Source organism: Opisthorchis viverrini, assembly GCF_000715545.1.
Source record: "Opisthorchis viverrini unplaced genomic scaffold opera_v5_746, whole genome shotgun sequence".
NCBI lineage: Eukaryota > Metazoa > Platyhelminthes > Trematoda > Opisthorchiida > Opisthorchiidae > Opisthorchis > Opisthorchis viverrini.
In genome coordinates, this window is record NW_008752413.1 from 4,702 (window position 1) to 25,342 (window position 20,641).

Here is a 20,641-nt window from a genome sequence, read left to right on the forward strand (position 1 = left end):
TATGAAACGCCAGTGGGTACACAACTAAGCACAGGCTTGCCTCCTTACCTGCTCCTGCATGAAGGCAAAGTGGATTTGTTTCAGAGCGCAATGTTAGAAAATCTCTGAGAGCGGTGACGGTTTTTTCAGCTTTATGTAGTTTTCGAACTAGAAATACGAGTACACAAACAAATACAGCGTAAATCTTTTTGGAATTCATTACAATCTTGGTGAACCGAAGATCTAGTAAGTAACTTGCCTGCTGCTGTTGTGTGAAGAAAATAAGGCATAAACTGAAGCGCCTTCCGAAAAAAAAGAGAATTATTTATGTGTATTATCTGTGAACCAGCGTCCAAATATTCCAAAGTTGGCGGTCAGTAAAATAACAATTTTCTGAGATGAATACGCCCAAATATATATTTACGCACAACTGCGATTTCACAGTTTTCTTAGAACAACGTGATGCAGACGAAAAATGGCAGTGTTGGTTCTGCTTTGCCCGTCTCGAACAGAAGACAGACCAGAGATATGTAAATTGATTTCGCCAGCAAATTCTATCACCGCATGTTGTGTTACTCTCAGTAGGCTACTCATGTTCTTCATTCAGATGAATAAGGTCTAAACAACTGCGTCATTCGCTCCAACGGCAACATGTATGCTTAGATCAGTCAGCCATTTTTACATTCACGTCACAATTGCTACCAGCCACACGCTTCTCTGCTTTCACAAAAACTTTGAGTGCATCTGGGCATAAGCTATTGGTCAACAAATCGTCAACTAGCTTTGGATACCAGGTTTCAACAAAAGATGCTTTTGCATCACTCCGCTTACGTGCTACTGTTGGCAGATTGATGTGGTAAAAAGGGAGGATAAATGAAGAAAGGTTAGCAGCGTCACAGAATGATATAAAAGTAACCCTTGATCTACTGTATTTGTGGACGTGTGAAACATTATTGCGGAAATTGATGGTAAGTCAGTTACCCATTTCTGTATCGTTGCACACATGCATAGCGCTGCATTAAAATAACCTCGCTTCAGTTATTTCCTGCATTGCGTAGAGAACTTACTGTTTACCATAAGCCACGATTAGATGTAAAAAGCTACTCTTTGTGTTCTGTGGAATTGTCGGACGTTGGTGATACAGAGGACGTTGCAGCCGGATATGTTGCGGTGGGTATTGTATTAAACGAAAGAGCTGGAAGCGTCTATGTTTGATTGGATACTTGTCAATAATCGCCTTTGTGGGCTTCGCTTGATGACATGTTTACCATAGGCCACGATTAGGTGTAAAAAGCTACTCCTTGTGTTCTGTGGAATTGTCGGACGTTGATGATGCAGAGGACGTTGCAGCCGGATATGTTGCGGTGGGTATTGTATTGGACGAACGAGCAGGAAGCGTCTATGCTTGATTGGATACTTGTCAATAGACGCCTTTGTGGGGTTCGCTTGATGACATCTGTGAGAGAATCTAGAGGAAGTAAGGTTCATCGCACCTTGTTCATTGTGTCTGCTTATTACTAAATGACTGTAGCTCTGATACTGCCAAAGACAGTTGCTTTGACCATCTAGGTGCCATTTCACAGCAGGCTAGAAGCCCAGATAGCGTTGCTGTTACTAATATGAATGTCAGTTCAGGTTGACTATACGCTTGTATTTCACAGCAGGTTAGAAGCCCAGATACCGTTGTTGTTACTAATGATATGAATGTCAATTAAGGTTGACTATACGCTTGCGAGTCCCGACAGGGTTGCTGTGTTGGTGTGGACGTGAGATACCAGGAGGACAGGGGCAGCTTAACTCAGATTTGTTCCGATCACAGACAGTTCCTTTGCAGTATGAGGTTTCGGAACAGCGGAACTTGCTTGACAACGTAGTGCCCACCAAGAAATCAGCACCGAATCCAAATAAACTACGTCTCCATCAGTTTCGGTGTCTATGGTTGATCACCACCTGCCACTCCTTCTAGGACACCAGCATGGACTTCAAACATACACTTGTACGCCGCTGATTTTAATCGAACTTTTTAGATGTACGCGAAACGCGCACACTTTGCTTTGCCATTAAGAACTCAGTGGACCCGGAAGTCAAACGAATCTATCAGAATGAGCTCCCAAGTGCCTGCCAGACGGCAAGGTTTTAGATGTAAACGGCCACTGGGGAAAGATATCTAAAGCGACACTCATAGCTGGAATGTCTATTTGTGGTATAACCCAGCCAACCTCATCCAAGTATTATATTGCTGATAGGACCGTGATTTGCTAGAGACCCGTCGACAGATTCCTACTTGCCACCACCACCAGCACCACACCCGGCGCATCATCCAATGGCAGGTAATGATAAATTTCCGCGCAGAACAAGAAGCTTAGTGAACCCAACAGGCCGGAGAAATAGACGATGCAGAGGATGCTGGAAACGTACGCAAACTGTTCCACCTGACTCGTTCGACTGGTCCTCGGAAAACTCTTGTCAGCGAAATAATCAGGGACCAAAATGGCTCCCTGATGTGCACCAAAGCAGAACGATTGTTTCGACAGTATTTTGAGCAACAATACAGTTAGACATCTGCTGCCTCAATCCATAATCCTGACCTTCAACAAAAAGGCGGACTGTGAATATGGAGCCTCCTAAGAATTGTCCACCATCATATTTTTTATGCGCCTTGCACCTTCGAGGTGCGAGGTCATGCTCCAAAACGTATCACCTGCAAACATACCCTGGAATTCAAGGAGAGTCACTGGAAATTGTGGGAAGCTTTACATATCTTGTAAGTTGTATCACCTCTGAAGCGAGTGTGTCTGATGTAATTAGTGCAAGGACCTCAAGGACTCAAATCAGGCGCTAATTTGCGTCACTTATGGCGTCAAAACTCAGTCTCACTTGATCTTGAGGGTCGCGTTTGCCGGGATATTGTTGTCTGGGTGCGAAACGGCCTCTGTGAACAGATGATGGGAAAAGTTCTCAGAAGTTAAACCGCCGATGCCTCGAAAGTTTGGGTGTTTTGATGGCGTCGGCATGCGAGTAACGTGGTTGTTAGAAAACGACTATTTGGTTATGCTGCACGTACGTCAACTGTGGAAACATCCATCACCATCAAATACGATGTTTCGGTGTTTGCTACGCACGCCAAAACACCTTAAACCGAGACGATGTTTTTCTCTTTGCCTCCCTCAGATTGGCACAAACTGCATGGTAGATAGCGCACGACTTGGCAGGGACGTGTGAATGAGATCACGAAGAGTTTTAATGTTTTTGGAGTTACTGGTGTTGCACGTATTTCGGGATGTGCTTTCCGTGTTCCCACCTGTGCTTGTTCTGAGCCGTTGCAAGGAATGACGGCTAATATATGTCTGTGGCGTTTGCGCTGTCAGTTTCTTTTCAGTTTGGCCGATCGAGCAGTTGGAGCTGTGGACACCTCAGAATGCTTGACGTAGTCCAGCACTAGGAAGCCTCTATCATTCACTCTTTGTCTCTACTTTCACTCTGGGTCTTTTCATACAATTATATATAAATGTAAGTAGACGGAACTTATGGTTGTACCGCAGTGTAGCATCTGTGTGAACACACACGCTGCTCTCTTCGATGGTGATGATAATGTTCAAATACAGAGGTTTTCCGATTGAAATTTGTCTTCTTCCAAGTGTCAGTGACGGGAAATAATTATATGTAGTGACAATGCTGAATGGTCAGCGCAGTTAATTTTGTCCATGTTTTATAAATTCGCGAAGCTCTTAGAAATTGTCACAAGCCAATTGTTGCTCAAATACTGTTAACTCACATGCTGATTTTGTGTATGCAATGATGAACATGAATAATTTAAGACAGTACTTCTCTATCCAATTTTGGCTTGATGGCCGCACAACGAACGATTCAGAAACGGAGAAATATTTATTCCTGACCTCTTACTTGCTCACGTGCATTCAGCCACATGTTTGACAGTGGCAATCAACCAGCTTAAAATACAACGTTGGTGACCATCGATGCGGCACTCTGGTAAGCAAAGCTAATTAGATTTTTTGACACTCAGTTTACACATTTGTTTTGTTTAACGTTTGAGAGAATTTGATAATTGTTTTTAGGCACATGCACGCCAGAGAGCGCAATGGTTGTACCGAGTCACAAATGTGCCTTTCCTTGACAGTCTGTGCATATAACCTGGCGTTTTAGGAAATTCGAAAAACTTTTCAATACTGAGCTCTGCTTTGCCAATAAAGTAGTCAACAAGGCATTTTGTACAGTATGCGTTGTGGCCCGCTGGCAAAGTATGGTTATTTTGTTTAAACAACGGAATTGCAGAACTTACATTGCGTCAGACATTGAACAACTGTTGCAAATAAAACAAGATTCGCGGATTTGATTTGAGCCTAAATGTTGTCATCCACGAGTCTTTCAGCATCTTCGAGCACAGTGCTTGTTGCTTCAGAGCACACTGTTATAAGTGAAATTTGGTATACTCACGTACTGCGTTTATGCACATTGAATGGTAAAAATAAGCAAGAAGTAATCAAATAAGTTCAATGACATCCAAAATAATCTTCCTAAAGTTTAAACTATCAGATTCTCTCCAATGCACAAAAGCCCAATGGATTGCATTCTTCTAAACGGCTCGTTTGTTGTGATGATGCTTGGTGTGATTATCACTAACACTGACTTACCAGTTTCTGAAAGTCTTTTTACTGGGATTTTCGAGGGAAAACAGCGCAGTTGATGAAGTTAGGCCACGTCAGGTAATATGATGGTTAAGAACATCACATCAGTGTAAACCAGCAGACCATATTTCGGTCGTAGAGCAAATACACAGCACAACAAACCCCTACGGAAATGTGACATTTGCACCAGAACACATCTTATTTTTTTCGGAATAAAATTCAAGCATGGAGAAGTATGTAGGTAAGGCCACACGCTAGCGTGAGTATAAGAAAACTCAGTTTGAATGCCGGATTTATTTTCATACACTGTTACAGCGTCAGTTGAATGCTACTTGTTGCACTAGACGTACCTGCTTCGTCTGTGTTAAGAAAAAGTCAAATGTTAGTAGACAATATGTTGATTTACACATATAAGGTAAACGTTTACCCAATAAGTACACGTTTACTCAGCTATTCACCAATTTGGAATGTTTCTACACCAATGTAGGGCTTTTTGGTGAACGGATTTCTGGCTTCTGTGTGCCTGGAGGCATCGACAAGTAGATAAAAAGCGATAGATTAAGCACATTTTTAATCTGCAAATCTTTCTAGCAAATTTTCAAAGCACAAACTAATTAGCTGAAGATTTTCAGACAGTAGATATGCGTTTGCAAAAATGAGCATCTTCTCTGTGGACCTGTAGCCCTAATGTTTTTTGTCAGCCACATTTAAGTCTTTCTTGCCGCAGAAACGTACCTCTATTCAAGCATTTATCCACTGGAGTGTTTCGAAAAACAAATATCACGACGCATGTTATACATCCGAAATTGTTGGTAACGGCTAAATAATTGCTGTCAGTAGGTCTAACCTCTAACTGTTCTGAATTAAGCGCCCGCCCATTTTACATGTCTATCCGTTATGATGTTGTGGCTCGTATTGAATGGATACATGAATGACCTATACGAAACGTATTAGGGCGCAACGTTTTTCTACAATATGTCGTGCAACTGCCGCTAGTCTATCATATTCGCAACTGTGCATATCACAACGAAATCACGGTTGAATGAATTGTTAGTGCTCCCGGACGGATGACTGATATGCTACATCTTTAGCACTCAGACTTACCCGTTTCTGAATACACCCCCACTTATTGTTTGAAGTAAAATTCCAGTCTTTACGAACGGTCAAAAAGAATTTTTGAATGAAAACGGCGTTTGAAATAGCCAAGTCTGTCATTGCCAAACACAGAGCCGTGGATTTCAAATTTTGTTAGAAAATGTTTATCTTATGGATGTCCTGCAATCAGCGAAAATGCGGTGGACACATTAACGCAGGAACACTTGCGTATCTCATTTGTTCCTGGTTTACTACCAGCAAAAACAAGCATATACCTTGAAATAAGCGCAAAATTATTTTTTGTCATACAAATCAAAAAACGTTAGCGCAAAAGGAATTCACCTAATCAGCTGAAGGGTAACATAGGCGGTATCAAAGCAGAATAATCCAAGCAGTTGACAGATATGCTTACCCGAAGACACGATAATGCATATGGCAACTAGTACCCGGTTGTAAGCCATGAGGCCAAGTGATATCGCCACTGAGAATACAGACGTCTGTTTGTCCTTTGAGCATTTATATACCCAGCAATCAGCCGGTAAAAAGTATTAGAATAATAGAGAGACGTAGGCCCAGAAATAAGAGACATACCCAATAAAGTACCGCACTCAGGAATATAAACATCTCTTATTGGTCAAATTGTTCACTTGGCTTTGCAGCGTGAATAAGCCCAGATGATTGGTTGCACACTTTGGACTACCTAAAATGGTTTTTACCTGGCCTTGGTGTCCTCTTTTACCGAGAGCGCATTGTTTATAACGTTAAGTTAAGACGCAGACGTTGGCAGTATTATCAAACTGCAATTAATGTGAGTAGGTTTCACAACCTGTCACCAAAAACTTAAAATAGTCTCACGAAGTTACGCCCAAGAAACACTTTCGCTTCTGGTTAAGAAGCAGAAGAAATGTAAGATTCGTTTGATACTGTGCCGTCGCAGGTTAAATATGGTTATTGAATGCACGGTTTCAGTTTGTTGTCATAGACTGTTGCGTTCAGTTTGTGTACCCACTTTTCAACATGAGCCTTATCTAGACATTTCAAATGGTTTTTCCTGCCAAAAACCTGCGAATCTTGGATCACTGGATTTGTGACGTTAAAACGTCTAACAGAATTTGATATTCTTACATTAATATATATCTATATAGCCGCGTATATAATTTGACATGGTGATAAGGTATTCGTAAACAGGATTGATATTCAACGTTTTATCTTCAAGCTGAACGACGAACCTCAAAGGGCGAATTCAAACAGAATTTAGGAGAGGGACATCAAGGATATATAGACATTTTAATAAAAAATCGTTTCTACCAGTGGTTGTCGTCAGCCCTATCTGCCTCTGCAAGCTCTAAATTCGAAGTAATGGTTTTTGGACAGAAAACTCTATGATTTTTGTATGTTTCGTACACTTTTTACACTGCTAAAATACATTTTAACCATGCGCGTGCCCACGCTAAATTTGTGACTTAGAGTACTTTGGTTACACGGGTGGGTAACTCACTACGTATATCCGGGGATTTACATGCATCTCTGCAGAAAATGGTAGTGTCAAAAATGCAACTTTTTTACTGAAGTGTTTGAGAGAGCATCCATAATTTTCCATGCGTCCCGAGGCACAAGTAAAATCAAAATCGTCTTTTTGCTAAAACCTAATTTCAACCACGGTAGTCTATTACGCTAGCAACCAAATTTGTCTCGAAAGCAGAATGAAAATTATTTGGCTGCCTCATCTACACCATTGAATGTGCCAACGCTGGCGCATTCTTGTGCTTAGGCTACACTTAATTTATATTTATTCCGAAAGCAGAGGATCACTGTAGATTCACAGCCTTCCTTCCTCTTCTCTTGTCTTACCTATCCTATAAGTTATCCGTTGCTAATTTTATCCGATGCATTTTAAAGATCCTCTTACATTTGTGAAATACTTGTCCGATTGTGCGCTAAACAGCCCCACACCAAATACCAAAAATATTATCCCACATGCCCCACTCAGTAACCTTCATGGTCACCTCATCCATAATGTACTTGTACTTCTCCACATATTTTCGCCTTTGGTGATGAAAAATGGCGATCAGAACTTCACTGTCTGATGACCTACCTCTTTGGGGCCAGTTAAACCGTTGGTGCCAATTTCGGCGATAAACATTCGCATATTCGAAATGAGCCTTGAAAGTCGGGGGAACTTCGTAAATTACCAAAGTTTTTATCCTGCTGCAGTGTTATTCATTTTGGTTTGTCAACGCAGGCTGCTTATTCAAATATATGTGTTGCGCTAAATTAATTATCGCGGATGAGAACATGAATGCTTGTTCATTTAGAAATTCTTTTAGAACAATCGCATCTTGCACACAAACATCCAGTTTCCAGCACAACTGTCATCAGTTCTGCCATTAATATGTGGCTGCGCGAAATAGATAAAAGGACAGAAACAGTTTAAAACTACTGCCAAATTTTACAGTTCTGTCCTGAAAGATCCCGCTGAATAAAATTAACGGGCGGAATAAGAACGGGTGTTTTTTTTAAGACAGGGACGACTTAAAATAAATGCAATCTAGTTCAGATACAGTTCTACACCCTGCATAATTTTGCAATGTAGCAAAATTGTTACTTGACCATGGATGGAAACCGCAAGTAGCTTTGCAATGCAACGCAGCTTATAGTATTCTGCGCAGCCTGAGAAAAACTTGTAAAGCCAAGAGCAACAAACGCGAATATAATCTGGAAATTAACCTGCGAACTTTGATGCCTGGACGGCAGCAGTAAGGACGTTTTAATCTGACTTTGCTTGACTTCAACATAGAAACTTTGAGAACGGAACTTCCGAAAGATCCGGAAACGGTTGAAACAAAAGATCAAAATCTCATGCTGACTATTGACTGAAGTTTATGGGAGTTGAGTTAATGCTTTGAGTATTAGTGGCCTCTGGTGAGAAACCAAAAACTTGGACCGCGTGTCACAGGTATGCAACGGTTTAAAATGTACGAGAGTATGGGCAGACAAAAGATAGTGTGTCACACACCATGGAGTTTACATTTCGAAATCTCATGTTAGTCGCTGAGGATTTTCATGAGATGTTGAGCGTGAGCATACACCCTATTTAATATTAAGTCTATCTAGTTATATGAAACCGGTCGTTTCGTAACAATTCTCATGTCCTAACCAGGGGTACCATGTTTTGACTCGCAGAATGGCCTAGAGCACGTTCTTGCCTGCACTTGTTCAAGAAGTGGTCACAGAAAAATTTGAGGTTCCAGGGGAAAGCATCAAACAAGGACTAATCTGTACCCAAGCCAATATACGCATAGACAATTTGCTGTGTTAAAAAATAACCATCGGTCAAAAAGGCCGAGTAGAATCCACATGGTCGAAGAAATGGGCATGCTTACAAAAATACATACTTTCTGAGAATTTTCTGCAGCTTTATTGAGTTTTATTCATATTTTAGCCATAAGGCTCCCACGCAAATTTCTTATTTTTTACAAAGTCAGAAAATCATGCGCAACTAAAATCAAAACGCAATTAATTAGTCGAAAATCGGAAAAAAATTGAGGCTGCCATTTCTAGTGGTATTTTATGAAGCAAGATTAATATCCACTTAAGAACCGCGCAGTGAAAAAGTAGCGCTGTATAATACACAGTCGAATTATACAGTGTCACAGCGCCCGGCTTAAAAACCTGGTTGAATTTCTTGGCAAGAGCATGCTAGGGGTTGTTCTCAGGCTTTATGCTCTGAATACAGAACAATATTGTTCTGTTCTCCGCTACCCGGAAGAAAATACTGACATTAATTCCGTACAGCACGTTCAAAATTGACTGTTTATTCGTCAAGTTATGTAGTGATACTGGCAAGAAAATTTGGAAACCGAAGATTCGAGCATGGCGTTTAGGACCGGAAGTGAAAAGACCCAAACTCATTTGCACGACTAGTAAATCAGTACGCGTTCAAATGTCCGACGATAATAGCTGCATACATTATTATCGGAGGCAAATAAGCTGCACATTCTTGAAAAAAAATTATCGGAGTTTTAGGCAAAGTTTACAGGGCGAATCCCGGCCATGCATTTAGACACACATGAAAACCTATCAATCCATTCCTTCTTCTCTGTGTGATGACACGGGAGTTTTAGGCAAAGTTTACAGGGCGAATCACGGCCATGCATTTAGACACGCATGACAATTTATCAATCCATTCCTTTTTCTCTGTGTGATGACACGATGCGCAACCGAATGCTAGTTAAAGCCGATTGGCAGCCTGCATAGAAGGAAAAGCTGTCTGTAGAGTAATAACCAAAAGCAAAATGCAATAACTTGTCGTCATAAAATGTAGTAGGTTTCCCTCAGCAGCTGCCATGTACTGTTGTTGAACATGTTTTTTCTCCTATGTTGTACACGTTGACATGCATTTGGTACCTGCAAATGTTACGGATTTTTTTGATTTTGTGGGCCACTTCTTATAAATGCATGTTTTCTATGATGTCAAGCTGGTGCCTGTCAGGAGTATGTCAATGCAAATGATAGGTGATCAAAACAAACTCCCCTCTAAATGTAATTACCCAGAACTATGATTATGCATTCAAGCCCGTGGTTTTCAAATAGATAATCAAGATTACTTATCTCACTGAAATGTCAAAAGGTAGGTGAGGTGCCTATTCATGTTGATCGCCGCGCTTTTCGAGCCCAGCTACCTTTTATCCATAAGTTAAATTAAACCAAACTATGTGCAAAAGCCTGAAAATCGGTAATTACCGAGATGATGAATTCTCGGTAAGCAGATTGCGCTTGAAACAAATAAGCCGCAGCTAGGGCCTCTCGGAACCCCAAAATAGAGTGGCCTTACATACAGGTTGAAAGCTTGCATACGCCTTCTATTTTGTTTTTATTTGCAGTCAGTCATATAATCAGCCTTAAGACATACTTTAGAAAAAATATTGGGTTACGTTTGAGCAGCTTTGCCACAACTCCTCAGTGGACGACCTTCGAGAAAATGTGAGTCACTCGAAACATTTTCTTGTGTACTAAGCAGCCCCGTTCGGACGATCGGTGAAAGCCTGTATTAGCGAATTGAACTATGAATTTAGGCGATACATACGACTTATTGGATCCAAGCTCAGATACATTTCGAATTAAACCGGCTTGTTATTACAAGGTGCGTATCGTCCAGCACGATTCCGACCATCATGATGTCTCATGGATAATTTCCTTGAAGACTTTCAGAATTTAGCTCCAAAAACTTGAATATCAGATCCTTTTTGACTGTCACACTATGATAGTGAGAGTGGAAATGATTGAATGCATGTCGTTTGTCGTATGATCACGGTCACGTCCAACTTTGAGTCATGGTGTCTCACTTTTCAGCTTTTTTGATATCTGCCGCAGGTATTAGTCACGTTCCCCGCTTGGAGCTGAAGCATAAGCTGTACAGATCCTGTGATTAGCATTTATGAATTTATAATATGCATCTGATAACTCAGAAATCCTCGGCGGTGGGGGCTGACGTCTGCTTGCAGCCACGCAAAGGATGGGCACTTCGAAATTTAAACGCTACAAGGTAGTTGTGATCAGAGGCTTGTACGTAAAGTGGTGACTGTAATCTATGCACTTCACTAACACATAATTTACGTTGAAGTCTAACAACCAGGCCACCTGCGATTCTTTGACAGCATACTAATCAATAAACAATTTCTAGAGCTTCTAGTCTGATTCATTGGCGAAGGCACAGTGATGCCGATAGATAAATTGTAACTGAAGCAAGAATGCTCACCAGGCTTTGGGATAACCGCACTTGGCAAAACATTATAGTGACCTGGTCATACTCTTAGCCTTTCTGATGGTCTGCCGATATGTATCGACCTCCATGTGTCTCGTGTAACATAAATCTTAGAAACACTCACATTCCGCTTTCCATCGTTTCTTTCCGCAGCGTTTGCCAAAAATCAGAATTTGCCCTCCATCTTGCGCTAGATATTCCGGCCGCGGTGCATTATTAAATGGGCCATTAGGCCGTCATCCCTTATTCACAGGACCAATCTCTCGGGCCACCTGAAATGCAGAGTCCCCAGTTAGATTACTTAATCTCGCCTGCAACTTTAGTACTCCACCTGGACATTTTTAGCCGTGGTTTATCCACAAAGTACTCTCTGGGTGTACGTACAATGGCTGTGTCGGTGTACTTTTGCAACCAACTTACGATACAAACCCTGTGTGAACTATCCTTCATTAAGTTTATCCTGTTAAGACTTTCGTCCTACCGACATCATTTGTGTTTATAGGTTAGTGGTGCGCTCTCAGATAAGTTTTTATTGCTGCGTGATTCGCCGTTTGGTCGCGGAAAAACCCGCGAGATTCTGTGTCTTATTCGACCGCCGCACGGAAAGAGAACTTCATGAAGAATGCAATCCATCAAACATCTAATATGATAGTGTGACTACCGTTCTGTTTGATGGTTATGATGAGACATTTAAAAAGAACAGGAATAAATTGGTCGCCGAATATGGCGCGATGAATATAAAGGAGCGTTGAGTTCGGGTCATCTATGGCTACTTTCTCCGATCACTTATTTATGAAAAGGCTCATTTTCGATTGCATCTATGTTGCTGAATTCCATCCTTCGCCAAGATCTATTCTTTTGGCAAGGTAAGAGCTTTCGTTTACACAGTTATTGTGCCCTTGTGGATCAATCATTTTGACGCTAACTTCCGTGGTTTTTGGGAATCATAAATGTCTTGATATATGTTGATGAATGGGAGATGGAGTCCCTGAGATACTCGTTTGGTGCCTTAACATCACTCTCAAAAATCAGTTTATGGGGTCATTTTTTGCCCCTAGTTAGAGCTTCTAGGGCAGGTCCACATGCCTTTTGCTAATCTGGCAATTACCGACAAGCTTCAGAATGCGCTCAGTTATAACATCACAGAACGATTCTATGGGAATTGTCTCATGGTCCACAGATGGAACTTTGCTGTGGCTCAGGAAATTCAAGGTACTCTTGATTATTGATTACACTGATTACGTTCAGACGACGCGGATTTTGCTGTGCCGAAGTCGACAATTAGTGAATAAAAAAGTAATTTCTGGAGCTTATCCACAAGGATGAATTTGTAGGACGTTCTGTCGTTCGTAATCGCCAAATAGCTAATTAAGAGCGCGTACTAAGGAGTACTGTGCACGAACACGAGTATGTCCAACCGGTTTCTGTAACATCTGTAATTTCGTACGGTCTTTGTTAATTTACAGATGAGCATTTACAGATGAGCAATCGTCATCCGCTCCAGTGCCATACATTCACAAGTCGTTAAGAAGTTCGACTGTGCGAGGAGTCAGAGGAGAGAGAGGACACAGTGCTAGCCTAATGTAAACATTTTGAAGTTCTCACAGTGTTTTGTCCGTTTTTCTATTAACTGACATCTCCCCTTTATTAGCCCAAATGCAGTGCAATGCAATTTGGCGTAGAGCTAAAATGGGACCGATGAAACTATCTGTCTATGCGTGTGCAAATCCTAATATACGCTGATTCGCCGTTTGCCACTTTGTTCGCTTGAATAATTCGCCCTGAATACGAATAACCGTTTAAATCAGCGCAACCGCTGGTCTTGACAAAAGAGCTCGTACGGCAACCACGGCGTTTTGGGCTAGGGAAGACAGACTCATATCCACACGGTTGTAGTTCAGGTGTTTGGGCTAGATGGACCAAGTTATCAACCTCTGTCTCTTGGTTTCCCCTGTCTAGGCTTAAGCGACCTGGCAGTATCCTAGCCCCAGTGCCTGCCTCGTGTGGCATGGCAGCTGGGCCCGGTGAGAGCGCTACAGCCGAATGATTGTTCAGGTGATACTTGTTCACGCTTTGGGAAGTGCTGGATTCCCTCTTTTTTGTTGGTCAGCAGCAACACGTATCGTTGTTTGTGCTGAGCTGTGACCTTTGGATAGTTGAGGGGAAACGAGGCGTAACGAATCAGCCGTTAGAATATTGCAGCTAAAATATGTCACAGAAGTTATCCATTTCATTGTCCACTGCTGGATACACACATTATATGTTTCTTTGCGCCGGTAAATTCCTATCACATCGGGCAGGTAGGTCGGTCCAGTGTTCTTGTTCTGAGAGGCATTTTGCGTCAACTTGCCTGAATTTGCTGGTTGGTGTATTCACACCTCGTTGCCAGGCCATAGGTTGTTCACTTCTTGGCCCATTCTGCTTATCACAGGGGTGGGCGAAAAGAGATATGCGGGGTAGACTGTCCCCTGTCATGGAAATTACATCTCCTAGCGAGCGCCACACACCTAAGCGTCATATCCATCGTGGGAGAGTTTTCCCTCCCGAAACTTGGTTCATGCTTTGGAGACACTAGTGAAAAACGAATGATATTTTCCATGGCAATTCTCCATACGAAACAGTTCTGATCCGTAATGCAGTGTGAGATGCCTTGCCGCGATGCAAAGTCTGCTGTTGACGGATAAACCGTCACTACATTGAAATGATAGGTGTCCGTGTTCACGAGAAAACCCTCCGGCCTTTTTGATTCGAGAAGAAATCCCATATGTAGACACTCCGCTGGGATCTACAAAGTTGCTAAGTTAGCATATATGTTTTCCACGTCAATCAGCTTATCTGGAAGCATAAGGGTTAGGTCAGACCTCGTCTGCTTTACGCTACAGGTTTGGTGAGCATTTCCAAAGATGCGGTGGAACCATTTACGTTATTTGAAGCTTCTCGAAATGTTTTTAACCAGGGTGTACAATCGTATATGCACGTGTGGACAAAGCTCCTTGAGCACTCAGAGGCAGGTAGATAAATTTCGAAAAGAATGAATACAAAGGAGACAATTCACATTTAACCCTATTTCAGTTAATCGTGCAAGGTTTTGTACCCTTCGACTGTTTCAACAGCTGAATGCCTAGGCAACAACATCCAGCACCACCGACTATGATGGCTTGGTCATGTGCTACACGTGACGAAACACCAGCTAACGAGACGAATGTTGTTCTCCAGGCCTCCCATAGGATGTCGCAAACCGCGAGGTGGACGACACATGACTTGGCAGAAAGGCGTGAAATAGATCACGATGAGTTTGGGTGTTGTTGATGATGTACACCTTTCGGGATAAGTTCCACGTGACCCCGTCTGTGAGTGACTGGAAACGTTGCAATGAATGGCGGCTGATCAACGACAGTGGCGTTCGTGCTGTCAGTTACTTTCCAGATTGTCTGATTAAGCGGTGGGAGCTGTAGGCACCTAAAAAGCCTGACTAGATACAAAATTTTAATACATCTATGATCTACTTCATGTTTGTACTGCAATGGCGAATGAGTGTCAACACGTTCACTTCTTGGCCCATTCTGCTTATCACAGGGGTGGGCGAAAAGAGATATGCGGGGTAGACTGTCCCCTGTCATGGAAATTACATCTCCTAGCGAGCGCCACACAACTAAGCGTCATATCCATCGTGGGAGAGTTTTCCCTCCCGAAACTTGGTTCATGCTTTGGAGACACTAGTGAAAAACGAATGATATTTTCCATGGCAATTCTCCATACGAAACAGTTCTGATCCGTAATGCAGTGTGAGATGCCTTGCCGCGATGCAAAGTCTGCTGTTGACGGATAAACCGTCACTACATTGAAATGATAGGTGTCCGTGTTCACGAGAAAACCCTCCGGCCTTTTTGATTCGAGAAGAAATCCCATATGTAGACACTCCGCTGGGATCTACAAAGTTGCTAAGTTAGCATATATGTTTTCCACGTCAATCAGCTTATCTGGAAGCATAAGGGTTAGGTCAGACCTCGTCTGCTTTACGCTACAGGTTTGGTGAGCATTTCCAAAGATGCGGTGGAACCATTTACGTTATTTGAAGCTTCTCGAAATGTTTTTAACCAGGGTGTACAATCGTATATGCACGTGTGGACAGAGCTCCTTGAGCACTCAGAGGCAGGTAGATAAATTTCGAAAAGAATGAATACAAAGGAGACAATTCACATTTAACCCTATTTCAGTTAATCGTGCAAGGTTTTGTACCCTTCGACTGTTTCAACAGCTGAATGCCTAGGCAACAACATCCAGCACCACCGACTATGATGGCTTGGTCATGTGCTACACGTGACGAAACACCAGCTAACGAGACGAATGTTGTTCTCCAGGCCTCCCATAGGATGTCGCAATCCGCGAGGTGGACAACACATGACTTGGCAGAAAGGCGTGAAATAGATCACGATGAGTTTGGGTGTTGTTGATGATGTACGCCTTTCGGGATAAGTTCCACGTGACCCCGTCTGTGAGTGACTGGAAACGTTGCAATGAATGGCGGCTGATCAACGACAGTGGCGTTCGTGCTGTCAGTTACTTTCCAGATTGTCTGATTAAGCGGTGGGAGCTGTAGGCACCTAAAAAGCCTGACTAGATACAAAATTTTAATACATCTATGATTTACTTCATGTTTGTACTGCAATGGCGAATGAGTGTCAACACTATGTTGCTGTCTTTGATGATGATGATGATGGTAATGATGATGATGATGATAATGTGGATGGTGATGATGATAATGATAATGCTTCGCGACTGAAAAAGAATTAGGATTTCCGTCGTCTGTTACAAGTCTAAACTGCCCGAGAAGTTGGAGGTGATCTCTGAGCATCTAGTATGATGCTGCGCGAGAATTTATATCAAACGTTTCGGTTCCTAATCTTAAGAGTTACGGCTGTGATCATTCCATTCCAAACTGAGAACCGTGAGTGAACAGACATGCCAGGAGTCATTTTTGTCATAGTGGTTTATTTTGCGTTTGTTTGTTGTGCAGTTGTTCCGCTGGACTGGTTGTTGTTGTGAGGGAGCCAGTGAATCAAATCCGGAACATCGTGAACGTCTACGTTGTTGTATTTGATTTCATGTTTTCTGGAGGAAAAGTACACATCCGATTATGTCGTCCTCGTGCTTACAATTAAGACACATTTTGAACCGCCCGAGATCTCCCCAATATTCACGGACAGCTCGATTTCTAAGGTCGATCCCTGGTCGCGTGCATGTGCAAAAATTCGCTGCACGAAATGCTTTCATTTCGCAGTTTTGTCACCAAAATATGAGTCCTTCATCAAAGGTGATGATCGGTAACGCATCCAAGCTCCGAAGCTCCGACTTTTGGAATCCACAGAGTTTATACTTCGGGTGTTGGGAAATTCCATTTGCCATTATGAGAGGTCCATACCAGGATAGCTAGCTCCCAGCGCTCAGGTGTCATAGGTAACCGTACTGGATATTGCTCTCGAATTTCTGGAAATTTCGAAAGTGCGAGCTGTTCGAACCTGCCGATTTAGTTTCTTTAGATCTCACATTGCAAGGCGGTGGATGCTGGCGCTGGCGGCCCACTCAACAAGAATTTATATCGTTCAACTGTAACATTCTCATGGTTCCTAGCTGGCATGATCCCCAAAGAAAGCGAAAGGGCCAAAATATAGTGCGAAAAACAAAATGTTACCATCCTTAGATCCACATTCAGCTTTTGACTGTTTTGTAGCGATGCAAATGAATAAATTCGCCATCCATGAAAAATGACTTCCTTGGCTATCACGTTCTAAGATTTGACAAAACAAAATGTCACAACCAGGACATTTACTGGGTCGTCGTTCGATGAGTCGGGCACACAAATCACATTGCTCAGGTGTGAACACATTCGACTGTTCAGACGTAATAATTCAGATGCGTCCAACATGCGCTGGTGGAATAGTGGTGACACGCTTGCCTCGCATGTCAGATGTCTGGGCTTCAAATCCTGGCACGGCCATTGGATATGCACTGCTGATGAGCCCTAATAAGAGCAAAACTTGAATCCAGTGTTTCCCTTCGGTGTGGACTTATCGGAATAATTAGGCCAGAACAGGAACACGGCCGTTTAAACGAGAGTAATATGGCTATGAACAAATATGTGAATCAGTGTTTCGGCTGCAATTCACATATATAAGTAGACGAGATGTTTTGTTTTTCTACAGAGTTTGCAGCAGAAAACGACTGACTTCAAGAATAAATGCACACTGCTCTGACCTGTTTGTAACATCCCCTGATTACTACGCGCTGCTCCAGAGCTATAAATCTGATATAATGATATGTCCTGCTGCGCACCTTCAAGCGAAATCGACGGTGCTCTTTAATGTGATATGTTAGACGCCAGCGAATGTAATTTTGAAAGCTGTTTTTCCTGATAAACGTGTAAACGGAAAGTTGCCTACACGTAACCAACTGCGTGGTAAACTATTTTAAGCCTCCCACTTGGCGAAGTTAGTATGAACAAATGGTCATTTTATGGGTTTATAGGTCGAGGACAAAAAGTGCAAGTTTGTTCATGGAATTAAATCGGACTTTCCTTTAAACACATTTATTCCTGCTTTATCCACTGGGTTGTAATAAAGCACAGCAAAAGGTTTCCGCAAATGCTACCAGGGCGTTGTTTTCAAGGGTGTCGTGAGCTGGAGTTTTGGTTTGTTTATTTCACGTTAAATTTGTTATGATCACTAATTTGCTAAACCTGGCATGTTTTGTCTGGCACAAAATTGACAACCGGGGAAACTCAGCTTTCTGTGACATTTGCAGGTATGAAGTGCAAGTTGGTGTGCAAAAATAAGGTCGGAAATACATTCTGCCAAAATATGTTGATGTATTGTGCCAGCGCCCTTTATTTTGTCGCGACAAGTTATCGTATCTTTGTTTCCGGATACCAGTGTGCTGACATTTTAATGTCGTGCAAGCTGGGAAAAAAATTCACCATTAATTAGCGCACCAAGAAATGAAGCTGGTGAAGTGGCAAGGTAGACACCAACGCTTCCTGAGGGTGCACTAAGTGTTTCCATACAACTGGCAACGTTAGATTCCACCAAAAACAATTAAGCGGTCTGTATTGTTTAAGAAAATCAAGTAGGCAAAACAAGTAGGCAACGTCCACTTATCCAACTGCGTTATAAGCTACTATGACCCTTCAACGAGCAAAGTTTCTATACATTTTTGTCATGACTGACAAATATTCTTAACCTGAACCGGAATGGTGCGACTATGATCGTAGACTTGAATCTCATTTACTTTCGAATCAATGCAAATCTGCTACAGTATCTCGGTTAGAAACGTAAGCAACAGATACAGCAGACCTATTACAAACCACTTGTTTGCAACAACCTATTGTGCTAAGGTGTTTATTTGTCTATTCGCGGGCAAATTTCTGATGACCGCCAATATTTTTTAAATGCACGCAACTGACGCACTGAGAAACGCGTTTTGCAATACTTGGAGGCACCTTGTGAATATCAAATTGAATAATCAATGAGACAAACATCCCGATTCAGCGAATGCCCTGCGCCTCACGGTGACATGTTATGGCGTATTTACTTTTGATTCTGCAGACATTTTTGCCATACAACTTGCCCTCACAAATCATAATTTAGTGCTTTCACGGAGCAGTGTGGTGATATATTGTTTATGCTTGCTGGAGTGGAGCGCATTTTACGTCTCACCCAAAATGCCTGGGTCATTGTTTTTCGATAGTTTTCGGTGTTTTTTAATCCTGCCCATATGTATACACCATATCCTAAGACGAAGGTCGGGACTGTAGAACAACTTCCCGTGTATACTCAAATAGCAGATCACATTGCAGCGCTTCCGTAGAGGTTGTTGGGAATGTACCGCGACGTTTGTGCTGGTTGGCCCACCATTGCCTTAATTCACTGAGTACAGCTAGAGGACTTGTATATTATCCAAAGTGCAGGTTTTCCGTTATCACAAAAAAGGAGCTTCGAGATACGCAAAACTATGCCCCTAAGTTGGGCTTATAATGATGGTGTGTTACCACAAAATGTAATATTTTCTATATTCGAATATTTTCCCGTGTGGATGATGTACACGTAATGCCACAGAACTCAAGCGATGGTAAAAGGCATTTTAAGGTTTTCGGAAGCTGCGAGAAGTTCTACCGGGGTTTCCGTCCGACGCGCCGAAAAACTGAATATACTGTTTGTTTGGGTCCGCGTGTAATGGTGTGAAGTGATGGCAAATAAAACATGGTAACAAAGGAATATGTTGCTAGCTACATATGGTCAGAAACTCCCAGTAACACAAAAACATTGGTAATAATTACCACTTAAAAGCCAAAGTGTACGCCTCATTTATTCAAAACTTGTCATGCTTTGTCGCGCGAATACTTGTCCTGTATCCATGGTCTGAACACATAATTGGACATACACGACATCAAGTGCTTTTTCAGCGGTGGAATTCTGGGACTAACAATGCGGTTAAATGTTTTGTGTATCCAGATTGTAGTAATGTATTGGGATTTGAACGCGTTTAGTTCTAACACTGTTTTTTCTCCAGAGCAATTCACTCCTTTGAATTAGTTCTTTTCAGTTGGCCAACTAGAACAATCTGGTAAAGCGTCGCGGGAACATTCACTTGTTTACTGCCTGCAATCTATGTGGCGTGCCCAAACAATGAGAAAACCCGGCATGAGAGTCAACGACGCTACAAATTTTGAGTATGTGTTCAAGTTAGGCTCCTGCGTGTATATATTGGAATGAACGAATGCCACTGAGATTGTCAACTGGCGTAAGTATTCTGGCGTTCTGCGGATCTATAAATCACGGTGCAACCAAACCAGGCGGATTATTATACCGTCAAATATGATCAATAGTCCATTTGGAAAAGTAACACATATGGGTTGGCGAATTGTTTTGGCAGGCTCTTTGCAATTCATGTAGTTGCAAAGGATAACAGAGCATAATAGCATATTTGAATGAACAGAGTGTAAATGCACAGGAATGAGTGAGTGCAATGAGTGAAAGATGTCACTGGCCACCTATGTAAGAAAATTAGTTATAAACTTTTAGTTGGACCCATTACCTCCAAGGACGTTGGTGACAGTTAGTATTTCTTTTTAAGACGCGTCATCAAGTCACACATTGTCCGC

At 42.1% G+C, this 20,641-nt stretch overlaps 2 protein-coding genes across 2 annotated transcripts in view; one reads left to right on the forward strand and one right to left on the reverse strand.

Moving 5' to 3' along the window:
- Positions 1-2,858: 2,858 nt before the first annotated feature.
- On the reverse strand, positions 2,859-14,248 carry T265_15696 (hypothetical protein; the record flags this gene model as incomplete). The annotated part of the gene is made up of 2 exons (XM_009178964.1): positions 2,859-2,911; positions 13,992-14,248. Coding segments are annotated over 2 exons (309 nt in total), but the record flags the coding sequence as incomplete, so codon positions are not given.
- Positions 10,604-20,641, forward strand: part of T265_15695 (hypothetical protein) — a gene marked incomplete at both ends in the record, with an annotated part of 35,209 nt that continues 25,171 nt past the window's right edge. The window contains one exon of the mRNA XM_009178965.1: positions 10,604-10,703. Within this exon, the coding sequence (XP_009177229.1) occupies positions 10,606-10,703 (98 nt within the window). The remainder of the gene's footprint in view (positions 10,704-20,641) is intronic.